Below are 12,789 nucleotides of genomic sequence, written 5' to 3'. Positions count from 1 at the left end.
ATCTTGTTGTAGCTACATGGGCTGCTGCACCTGTACACGGCATCCAAGCTCTGTTTGACTCAATGCCCAGGCGTATCAAGGCCGTTATAACGCCAGACGTGGTTGTTCTGGGTACTGATTTCTCAGGATCTATGCACCAAAATTGCATGAAAATGTAATCACATGCCAGGTCTAGTATAATATATTTGTCGAATGAATACCCGTTTATCATCTGCATTTCTTCTTGGTGTAGCAGTTTTAATGGCCATTAGTGTAGTTACGCGGGCGCCGGTCTGGCAGCGTTATTGATGGCCTGCGGGTTAAATGGTGCACGTTAGCGGCCGTTTCCTCGCGGACGCAGCGCTAACTCGATCCGGCGAGGCAGCACCAACTCCAGAATGGCCAACTTAACTTCTGGCCCGTACTCGGGGCACGCGCCGGTCTGCCGACAGACGTCACTGCGCGGCAGCCAGTTAGCGTCTGGCGGGCACCCTGGAGGCCAACCAGAGGCCTCATCTCCTCTGCTCAGTTTCTGTGCTTCACAAGGATAACTTTCTGCGTCCTGCGCTATCTACATTGTTATGGTGGCAATGATACATGTGTAACTATCACACCCAACAGACAAGAATTAACTGGTGAAATTGTAAACGATGTTTTTCAGAAAATCAGTAAGTGCTTGTCTTCAAATGGGCTCTCATTAAACTTTGACAAAACACAGTACATACAGTTCCACACAGTAAATGGAATGACACCATTAATAAATATAGACTTCGATCAGAAATCGGTAGCTAAGGTTGTTGTTGTTATTGTTGTTGTCTTCAGTCCTGAGACTGGTTTGATGCAGCTCTCCATGCTACTCTATCTTGTGCAAGCTTCTTTATCTCCCAGTATCTACTGCAACCTACATCCTTCTGAATCTGCTTAGTGTATTCATCTCTTGGTCTCCCTCTACGATTTTTACCCTCCATGCTGCCCTCCAATGCCAAATTTGTGATACCTCAGAACATGTCCTACCAACCGGTCCCTTCTTCTAGTCAAGTTGTGCCACAAACTCCTCTTCTCCCCAATTCTGTTCAATACCTCCTCATTAGTTATGTGATCTACCCATCTAATCTTCAGCATTCTTCTGTAGCACCACATTTCGAAAGCTTCTATTCTCTTCTTGTCCAAACTAGTTATCGTCCATGTTTCACTTCCAAACATGGCTACACTCTATGCAAATACATTCAGAAACGACTTCCGGACACTTAAATCTATACTCGATGTTAACAAATTTCGGCCCGCATCTCGTGGTCGTGCGGTAGCGTTCTCGCTTCCCACGCCCGGGTTCCCGGGTTCGATTCCCGGCGGGGTCAGGGATTTTCTCTGCCTCGTGATGGCTGGGTGTTGTGTGATGTCCTTAGGTTAGTTAGGTTTAAGTAGTTCTAAGTTCTAGGGGACTGATGACCTAAGATGTTAAGTCCCATAGTGCTCAGAGCCATTTGAACAAATTTCTCTTCTTCGGAAACCCTTTCCTTGCCATTGCCAGTCTACATTTTATATCCTCTCTACTTCGACCATCATCAGTTATTTTGCTCCCCAAATAGCAAAACTCCTTTACTACTTTAAGTGTCTCATTTCCTAATCTAATTCCCTCAGCATCACTCGACTTAATTCGACTACATTCCATTATCCTCGTTTTGCTTTTGTTGATGTTCATCTTATATCCTCCTTTCAAGACACTGTCCATTCCGTTCAGCTGCTCCTCCAAGTCCTTTGCTGTCTCTGACAGAATTACAATGTCATCGGCGAACCTCAACGTTTTTATTTCTTCTCCATGGACTTTAATACCTACTATGAAACGTCCCCTTTTTGAAGAATTATACATGACTGAGCTTAAACTGACATACAATATTTTTAGCGCAACGCAATCTGACTTTCAAAAATCCCCACAAAAGAATGGCCCTGACTAACATTAACCTATACGTTTCACAAATCACTTACCTCACAAAAATCTTGGTTACTCGAAGTACTGCAATACAGCGAGCACCACTACTGCCAGCTAAATAAAAGATTCAAACTGCCGAAGGCACTAACTACTGACAGGCATAGTTAGCAAATGAAAGATTTTAATAGAGAACAAACAATGTATTTACCATAATAATCATAATATATATAGCAGTTCATGACAAATTACAAAACTCCGCCATCTCTCTCCCCACATCCACCACTGCTGGCGGCTCACCTCCAACTGCGCAACGCTACGCGCTGTTCACATCCAGCTGCCGCTGCCCAACACTACAATGGCAGACAACAATGCAAACTAGCCACAGACTGCGCACAGCACATCCAGTGATTTTCACACAGAGCGCTACGTGGCGTTACCAATAAGAAAACCTAAACAGCCTACTTACACTACTCCAAATTTTTCTTTTGTTTCCTTTACTGCTTGTTCAATATACAGATTGAATAACATCGGGGACAGGCTACAACCCTGTCTCACTCCCTTCCCAGCCGCTGCTTCCCTTTCATGCCCCTCGACTCTTATAACTACCATCTGGTTTCTGTACAAATTGTAAATAGCCTTTCGCTCCCTGTATTTTACCCCTGCCACCTTTAGAATTTGAAAGAGAGTATTCCAGTCAACATTGTCAAAAGCTTTCTCTAAGTAGAATATTCAAAATTTCTGGATTTGTGCATTGATGAGGGGTTGAACTGGAAGAAACACACGGAACATCTGCTGAAACGTTTGAGTTGAGCTACTTATGATATTAGGGTCATTGCAAATTGCGGCGATTTACATCTCAGTAAATTAGCTTACCACGCCTATTTTCAGTCTCTCCTTTCGTATGGCATCATATTCAGGGGTAACTCATCATTGAGTAAAAAAGTGTTCATTGCACAAAAGCGTGTAATCAGAATGATTGCTGGAGCTCATCCAAGATTATCCTGCAAGCACTTATTTAAAGAGCTGGAGATCTTCACTGTAGCCTCACAATATATTTATATTCACTTATGAAATTTGTTATTAACAATCCGAACGAATTCAAAAGTAATAGCAGTGTACATAGCTGCAACACTAGGAGAAAGGATGATCTTCACTACTCAAGGATAAATCTACATTTGGCTCAGAAGGGGGTAAATTATGCTGCCACAAAAGTCTTTGGTCACTTACCTAGTAGCACCAAAAGTCTGACAGATATCCATATAGCATTTAAAACGAAATTAAAAGAATTTCTTAATGGCAGCTCCTTCTACTCATTAGATGAATTTTTGGATATAGTTAGTGGGTAATTTCCCAATCACCCACCAAGAAAAACTAAAAACATTAAGCGTCATAAAATATATAAGTGATATAAAATGTAGACTAGCAATGGCAAGGAAAGCGTTTGTGAAGAAGAGAAATTTGTTAACATCGAGTATAGATTTAAGTGTCAGGAAGTCGTTTTTGAAAGTATTTGTATGAAGTGTAGCCATGTATGGAAGTGAAACATGGACGATAGCTAGTTTGGACAAGATGAGAATAGAAGCTTTCGAAATGTAGTGCTACAGAAGAATGCTGAAGATTAGATGGGTAGACCATATCACTAATGAGGAGGTATTGAATAGGATTGGGGAGAAGAGAAGTTTGTGGTACAACTTGAATAGAAGAAGGGATCGGTTGGTAGGACATGTTCTGAGGCATCAAGGGATCACCAATTTAGTATTGGAGGGCAGCGTCGAGGGTAAAAATCGTAGAGGGAGACCAAGAGGTGAATACACTAAGGAGATTCAGAAGGATGTAGGTTGCAGTAGGTACTGGGAGATGAAGAAGCTTGCACAGGATAGACTAGCATGGAGAGCTGTATCAAACCAGCCACAGGACTGAAGACCACAACAACAACAACAAGTATCATGTAGTATTTTGTGTAATGTAATATCTTGTACAGACACCTTTTATTAACCTGACACGTTCCACATCATTACAAAGTGTCGTATTCATGATCTATGGAAGAAGTACTATTCTGATGTAATAATAGTTTCATCAGCAGGATGTTAGAAACCTTAAAGGTTAAAATTATATAGATCGTAGATGATTGCAAACTAAATAAACTCTAAGACAAAAACAAGAAAAAGACGCACCACGAAGGAATTATCCGAAGGGGACGAAAATCGGGAGATGTGGGATACATGTACAGACAAAAAAAAAAATGATAACAATTTCAGAAAATCTGAATGATTTGCCCAAGAGAAAGATCTTCTCAAACTGAGCAAGTCCACCTCTGGCTCTTAAGAAAGCAGTTATCCGACTTCTCATTGATTGATACAGTTATTGGATGTCCTTCTAAGAGATAAAGTGCCAAATTCTGTCTAATTGGCGCGTTGGATCGTCAAAACCCAGAGATGGTTGGAGGGCCCTGCCCATAATGCTCCAAACATCAATTGGGAAGAGACCCGTCGGCCTTTGCTGGCCAACATAAAATTTAGCAAGAGCGAAGAGAAGCAATAGAAACTATCGGTGTGTGCGGGCGAGCGTTGACTTGCTGAAATGTAAGTCCAAGATGGCTTACCATGAAGGGCAACAAAACGGGACGTAGAATATCGTCGCCGGGCGGAGTGGCCGAACGGTTCTAGGCACTACAGTCTGGAACCGCGCGACCGCTACGGTCGCAGGTTCGAATCCTGCCTCGGGTATGGATGTGTGTGATGTCCTTAGGTTAGTTAGGTTTAAGTAGTTCTAAGTTCTAGGGGACTGATGACCTCAGCAGTTAAGTCCCATAGTGCTCAGAGCCATTTGAACCATTTATTTTAGAATATCGTCTGTAAGGGTCCCGCGGACGACGGCCAAATGTATCCTGGTATGAAATGAAATGGCACGCCCAGACCATCACTCAGCCTGTAGGGCCGTATGGCGGGTGACACTCAGGAAAGTACCCCACCGCTGTTTGTGGCATCTCCAGACGCGCCCTTCGCTGGTCATCAGGGCTCAGTTCCAAGCGGGACTCGTCACGGAAGACGATTCTGCTCCAGTCAATGAGCTCCAGCCCGATGACCTGTCTGGAGACGCCCCAGACAGCGGTGGAATACCAACTTCACTGTCGCCCGCAACTCGCCCCAACGACTGGGACTGATGATCTCGGGTGCCATTTCTTCTCACAGGATCACCTCTTTTGTTTTCATCCGCGGCGCCCTTACAGCACAACGGTACGTGGGCAATATTCTACGACCCGTTTTGTTGCATTTCATGGCAAACCATCCTCGGCTTATATTTCATCAAGATAATGCCTGCCCGCATAAGGTGATAGTTTTTGCTGCTTGTTTTCTTGCTTGCCAAACCCTACCTTGGCCCACAAGGACGCAGGATCTCTCTGGGGCGTTATGGCTATGGCCCTCGAACTAGCTCGCGATTTTGACGATCTAACGAGCTATTTGGACACATTTTGTCACGATATCCCTCAGGAGGACGTCCACCAACTCTGTCAACCAATGCCAACCCGAATAATTGCTTTCATAAGGGCCAGAGTTGGAGCAACGCGTTATTGACTTGCGTTTGTGAAGATCTTTCTATTGGATAAATCATCCATGTTTCTGAAATTGTAATCATATGTTTTTCTGCACATGTACATCGCATCTACCGGTTTCCGTCCCATTCAGATAATTGCTTCGCAGTCCGTTGTTCCTTTCGTTTTTTGTCTTCATCAATTTGTTAAGCTTCACATCTGAAATAAATTTATGCGTTGATCGATGCACGGTATTAGGCTGTTCAGCTGGAGAAGCTAGGTGGTGCGAGTACTGGTACAAGCGTAATCTCGTCAGGGCAACTGAGGATTTATTCGACCTATTAGTAGCCTTTCGAAGGTCAAGGAACCTGATAACGACCGGAAGAGCGGTGTGCTGACCACATGCCCTTCCACACTGTATTCAGTGACGTCATTAGCAGAGGATGGCACGGTGGTCAGCTAGACACTATTGTCCCATCTAGGACCAGAACCCGGAACTTTACTTTTCACGTAACATTTATTAACTTCAAATTTGTTACGCTTAGTAACGAACAAAACGAACAGGTGTGCCACGTATTTGAACAAGAATGTGTAACATTAGGGTCGATCGATTATATCGAAAGATGTATATGTTTTGGATTCGAGCGAAACTGATTGCAGTTACTATTCAAATGTTATCATCGTACATAAATTTAAAGTCATAAGTCTTTTATGAACATTTTTTTGTGTAACCTCAGATGGAAATGAAATTGGACAATACACAGTACACACTAGAATGAACCCTTTTGAAGTGTGGTGCTCCGGACTAATACTGAAGCATAAAAGGGTATATTACACAACTAATGAAGAAGTAGTGAATAACACGAGGAAAAAAATTACGGTCAATTTGACCAAGATAAGAGAGAGGTTGGTGGAACACTCCTTGGGGCATCGAGGAACAATTAATTGGGTGACAAAGAGAAGTGTCTTGAGGAGAAACTTTTAGAGGGAGACCAAGGCTTCACTAAGCAAGCAGATTCAAATAAATGCAGGTTACAATAGCTATGCAGAAATATAAAAAAACTTGAGAAGTATAGACTAACGTGGAAGTTGCATCAAACCAGTCTTCGGAGTGGCAACAACGCAGTGACATAAAACCTTATAAAATATGCAGCCGGAGTGGCCGTGCGGTTATAGGCGCTACAGTCTGGAACCGCGTGACCGCTACGGTCGCAGGTTCGAATCCTGCCTCGGGCATGGATGTCTGTGATGTCCTTAGGTTAGTTAGGTTTAAGTAGTTCTAAGTTCTAGGGGACTGATGACCACAGTAGTTAAGTCCCATAGTGCTTAGAGCCATTTGAACCATTTGAACCTTATAAAATATTTATGTTAACACAGGTAATGTTTTTGCGATTATATTCTACAAAAACAAGGAAAACAATACTATAACCACTGTGTTAATAATAATCTCAGGGTCGTTTTCCCGGACTTCGGTGACTCCTTAAAGACAGGCAGAATATTATTTTAGCTGTGTGTGACCTGACGTGAGATGTGTAGTGCAGCACATAAGTCTGCAGCATTACCAGAAGACATTTAAACGACTAGGTCTGTCTGCATCCACGGCTACGGTTATTGGCTTCAACCGGGCTATGCTTTATGAGTAGTGACAGTGTCACACAACCAATACCATGAGCGATCTCGCCACCCCCCCCCCTCCCTCCTCTTAAGCATTCTCGTATGCGAGATTAGATCTTGCAGCGAAATGTCCTACTCTAGTAGTACGATCATTCTGTGGCATTCTGCTAAATGTACTGTGGTCATGTTCTTAAATCTGATTAACCATTTTGGATTCTTCGTCTCACCAATCGAATTATTTTTTATTTCCGTTGCTATTGTGTGAGATCTTTTTTCTTTTTTCTAACCTAAAAGAGTCACTCGCCGAGAACGTTCTTTCGTAAAAGCATTCCTATGTAATTTTGAGTAACTTAGTTTTGTGATATCTGCAAACTGTGCATCCTATAGGATAGTCACTTTGTCAGATGCTTCCATTGCTCCACTATTCCGACCCTGCAGGCCGATCTTTAATATGCTACGTGTGCTCGTCCAATCCACACGCACTTAGAATATTGTGAAAATCTGGCGGCGTTACTCCCTGACTTTCTGTGTCTGCTTGCGTTGGGCGTGAGTCCCGAAACACACGAACATCGCAGTTCTTCGACATAAAAAACTAACTGTCGGAAACGGATATTTAATATTTTATTTACTTCAACAACTTACATCTAGCAGAAACTAGCTCATAGCATCTGTAGAAAGTGATAAACGCCTGTTTCAGTACACTGTAGTACAATGCGCAGTTAAAACTGGCCTCGGTACAAAATTATTTGGCCCCATAGCCTGCATACGTTGTTCATGATATCGGTGTAGTTATTGCTCCACAGTCAGTAGTCTCGCCATTACATTCTTGACAGTTTCAGAGACCTAGCAGTTGAGGGTAAGCAAGAAAAGTAAACTGAAGCTTTCATTCTTGCTCAGAGTAGAGCGACCTCACTGTTCAGTTCGTCCATCGACTTAATGCGGATTTCCTTTCTTTTTTTTAATAATTCTGCTCTATGGTTGTAACGGGTTTGTTTACGAGTTTGAATAATATCGGGCGAGAAGTTTAAGACGTGACTACGTAAAATGTTCCGCCTCTGTGGTTTTAGAGTCGTTCTGGAAGGGAGCGGGTAACCGCAACAGCGACGGTGAATGGGGCGCCCTGCACAGTGGCGGTCACGTGACGCCTCCTGTCTGTGATGTAAGGGAAGTCCAGTGGCAGCTGAAAAGCGCCGGCCGTGAATGTGCGGCGCCCACGGCGGCCGCGAACCGCGAGAGATACGGTAGCACGGGGCTGGACACGCAGCTGATGTGGGTGCTCCAGCGTCTTGTACAGCAGCTGCTGTACACTATCTGGTCAAAAGTACCCGGGTACCTATTAGTGGACATTATTACGGGCTGAGTTCATCCTTCTCCTTTATGACGGCTTCAACTCTGCTGGGGACACTCAGTGTGGTGACTGAATGTCTGTGAAGAAATGGGAGCCCAGTTTTCTGCAAGAGTCGAAACCAGAGAAGGTACTTATGTTGGACGTTGGGGTCTGGAATGAAGCTGACATTTTAACTCACCCAAAAGGTGTTGCATCGAGTTCAGATCGTGACTATGGGCAGACCATTAATTTCAGAAATTTTATTATCCTCTAACCATTGTCTCGCAAATGCCGCTTTATGATAGGGTTCACCGTCATGCTGATACAATGATCGTCTCCGAACTGTTCCTCTACTGACACAGCACGCAACGCTGTAAAATGTGTATCCTTCTACATTTTGCTCTTTCTTAAGGGCAATATGAGGAAAACACGCTAACCAATATAAGCTCCTCAATACCGTACCACCACCTGCTTCATTGTAGGCACAATGCATGATGGTAGCTAACGTTCTTCAAACATTCGCCAAAACCAAACTCTGCCATCGGATTGCCACAGTGTATAGGCTGATTCATCACTTCGAATCTTTTCCAGGCATCCACAGTAAAGTTGCGTCGCTCTTCACACCCGCTCAAGCGTCATCCACAGAAATGTGTGGCTTATGGGCAGCTGCTCGACCATTGTACCCCAACCTGTTCAAATTCCTACCCACATTCACGGTGCTAGCTAGACCGCAAGTAGCGTGTTGGAACTCCCGAGTCATTCCTTTCGACGATTTAATGCGACTGTTTACAGCCACGCTGCGTAATGTGTGACGGTTCCTGTCCGTCAGTACATCAGGTCTACCTGGTCTTGGCTTAACTGTGGGCGTTTCTTCGAGTTTCCAGTATCAAAAGTCAGCTCGGGCAGCTTTAGAAGGGTTGAAATGTCCCCGACGGATTGTTATTAGGTGGCATCCAATTGACAGTCCACGTTCGAGGGAACTAAGGTGTCCTGACCGACCCAGTCTGCTGTTGCTGATTCTCTACTGACAACACAGCACTCTTCGCCTCCCTTTATACTGGCGGCTCCTCCTGTAGCGACATCTAGTGATCAATTCTGCATTGCACGGGGGTGTCGGGATACTTTTGATCTTACAGTGTACATTTTCGCCATCTCTGATCTGCCTGTTCATCTACATCTACATCTACATTTATACTCCGCAAGCCACCCAACGGTGTGTGGCGGAGGGCACTTTACGTGCCACTGTCATTACCTCCCTTTCCTGTTCCAGTCGCGTATGGTTCGCGGGAAGAACGACTGTCTGAAAGCCTCCGTGCGCGCTCTAATCTCTCTAATTTTACATTCGTGATCTCCTCGGGAGGTATAAGTAGGGGGAAGCAATATATTCGATACCTCATCCAGAAACGCACCCTCTCGAAACCTGGCGAGCAAGCTACACCGCGATGCAGAGCACCTCTCTTGCAGAGTCTGCCACTTGAGTTTATTAAACATCTCCGTAACGCTATCACGGTTACCAAATAACCCTGCGACGAAACGCGCCGCTCTTCTTTGGATCTTCTCTATCTCCTCCGTCAAACCGATCTGGTACGGATCCCACACTGATGAGCAATACTCAAGTATAGGTCGAACGATTGTTTTGTAAGCCACCTCCTTTGTTGATGGACTACATTTTCTAAGCACTCTCCCAATGAATCTCAACCTGGTACCCGCCTTACCAACAATTAATTTTATATGATCATTCCACTTCAAATCGTTCCGCACGCATACTCCCAGATATTTTACAGAAGTAACTGCTACCAGTGTTTGTTCCGCTATTATATAATCATACAATAAAGGATCCTTCTTTCTATGTATTCGCAATACATTACATTTGTCTATGTTAAGGGTCAGTTGCCACTCCCTGCACCAAGTGCCTATCCGCTGCAGATCTTCCTGCATTTCGCTACAATTTTCTAATGCTGCAACTTCTCTGTATACTACAGCATCATCCGCTAAAAGCCGCATGGAACTTCCAACACTATCTACTAGGTCATTTATATATATTGTGAAAAGCAATGGTCCCATAACACTCCCCTGTGGCACGCCAGAGGTTACTTTAACGTCTGTAGACGTCTCTCCATTGATAACAACATGCTGTGTTCTGTTTGCTAAAAACTCTTCAATCCAGCCACACAGCTGGTCTGATATTCCGTAGGCTCTTACTTTGTTTATCAGGCGACAGTGCGGAACTGTATCGAACGCCTTCCGGAAGTCAAGAAAAATAGCATCTACCTGGGAGCCTGTATCTAATATTTTCTGGGTCTCATGAACAAATAAAGCTAGTTGGGTCTCACACGATCGCTGTTTCCGGAATCCATGTTGATTCCTACATAGTAGATTCTGGGTTTCCAAAAACGACATGATACTCGAGCAAAAAACATGTTCTAAAATTCTACAACAGATCGACGTCAGAGATATAGGTCTATAGTTTTGCGCATCTTTTCCAATCATTTGGAACCCTCCGTTCCTCTAGAGACTTGCGGTACACGGCTGTTAGAAGGGGGGCAAGTTCTTTCGCGTACTCTGTGTAGAATCGAATTGGTATCCCGTCAGGTCCAGTGGACTTTCCTCTATTGAGTGATTCCAGTTGCTTTTCTATTCCTTGGACACTTATTTCGATGTCAGCCATTTTTTCGTTTGTGCGAGGATTTAGAGAAGGAACTGCAGTGCGGTCTTCCTCTGTGAAACAGCTTTGGAAAAAGGTGTTTAGTATTTCAGCTTTACGCGTGTCATCCTCTGTTTCAATGCCATCATCATCCCGGAGTGTCTGGATATGCTGTTTCGAGCCACTTACTGATTTAACGTAAGACCAGAACTTCCTAGGATTTTCTGTCAAGTCGGTACATAGAATTTTACTTTCGAATTCACTGAACGCTTCACGCATAGCCCTCCTTACGCTAACTTTGACATCGTTTAGCTTCTGATTGTCTGAGAGGTTTTGGCTGCGTTTAAACTTGGAGTGGAGCTCTCTTTGCTTTCGCAGTAGTTTCCTAACTTTGTTGTTGTACCACGGTGGGTTTTTCCCGTCCCTCACAGTTTTACTCGGCACGTACCTGTCTAAAACGCATTTTACGATTGCCTTGAACTTTTTCCATAAACACTCAACATTGTCAGTGTCGGAACAGAAATTTTCGTTTTGATCTGTTAGGTAGTCTGAAATCTGCCTTCTATTACTCTTGCTAAACAGATAAACCTTCCTCCCTTTTTTTATATTCCTATTAACTTCCATATTCAGGGATGCTGCAACGGCCTTATGATCACTGATTCCCTGTTCTGTACATACAGAGTCGAAAAGTTCGGGTCTGTTTGTTTTCAGTAGGTCCAAGATGTTATCTCCACGAGTCGGTTCTCTGTTTAATTGCTCGAGGTAATTTTCGGATAGTGCACTCAGTATAATGTCACTCGATGCTCTGTCCCTACCACCCGTCCTAAACATCTGAGTGTCCCAGTCTATATCTGGTAAATTGAAATCTCCACCTAAGACTATAACATGCTGAGAAAATTTATGTGAAATGTATTCCAAATTTTCTCTCAGAGGTCGGTAAAAGGAGCCAATTATTAACCTAGTTCGGTTGTTGAGTGTAACCTCCACCCATAATAATTCACAGGAACTATCCACTTCTACTTCACTACAGGATAAACTACTACTAACAGCGACGAACACTCCACCACCGGTTGCATGCAATCTATCCTTTCTAAACACCGTCTGTACCTTTGTAAAAATTTCGGCATAATTTATCTCTGGCTTAAGCCAGCTTTCTGTACCTATAACGATTTCAGCTTCGGTGCTTTCCTTCAGCGCTTGAAGTTCTGGTACTTTACCAACGCAGCTTCGACAGTTGACAATTACAATACCGATTGCTGCTTGGTCCCCGCATGTCCTGACTTTGCCCCGCACCCGTTGAGGCTGTTGCCCTTTCTGTACTTGCCCAAGGCCATCTAACCTAAAAAACCGCCCAGCCCACGCCACACAACCCCTGCTACCCGTGTAGCCGCTTGTTGCGTGTAGTGGACTCCTGAACTATCCAGCGGAACCCGAAACCCCACCACCCTATAGCGCAAGTCGAGGAATCTGCAGCCCACACGGTCGCAGAACCGTCTCAACCTCTGATTCAGATCCTCCACTCGGCTCTGTACCAAAGGTCCGCAGTCAGTCCTGTCGACGATGCTGCATATGGTGAGCTCTGCTTTCATCCCGCTAGCGAGACTGGCAGTCTTCACCAAATCAGATAGCCGCTGGAAGCCAGAGAGGATTTCCTCCGATCCATAGCGACACACATCATTGGTGCCGACATGAGCGACCACCTGCAGATGGGTGCACCCTGTACCCTTCATGGCATCCGGAAGGACCCTTTCCACATCTGGAATGAC

At 44.3% G+C, this 12,789-nt stretch overlaps 1 protein-coding gene across 1 annotated transcript in view; it reads left to right on the top strand.

Annotated features, from left to right (window-relative positions):
* Window positions 1-377: 377 nt before the first annotated feature.
* The window catches only part of LOC126481819 (ankyrin repeat domain-containing protein 33B-like), a 138,259-nt gene continuing 125,847 nt past the window's right edge, over window positions 378-12,789 (top strand). Inside the window, exons 1-2 of the mRNA XM_050105776.1 lie at window positions 378-462; window positions 8,120-8,373. Coding sequence (XP_049961733.1) covers window positions 378-462; window positions 8,120-8,373 — 339 coding nt within the window. The remainder of the gene's footprint in view (window positions 463-8,119; window positions 8,374-12,789) is intronic.

The sequence above is a fragment of the Schistocerca serialis genome, chromosome 5, assembly GCF_023864345.2.
Source record: "Schistocerca serialis cubense isolate TAMUIC-IGC-003099 chromosome 5, iqSchSeri2.2, whole genome shotgun sequence".
In the NCBI taxonomy this organism is placed as follows: Eukaryota; Metazoa; Arthropoda; class Insecta; order Orthoptera; family Acrididae; genus Schistocerca; species Schistocerca serialis.
The sequence above is the reverse complement of the archived record's forward strand: the minus strand, read 5'-3'. Positions and strand labels throughout refer to the sequence as shown.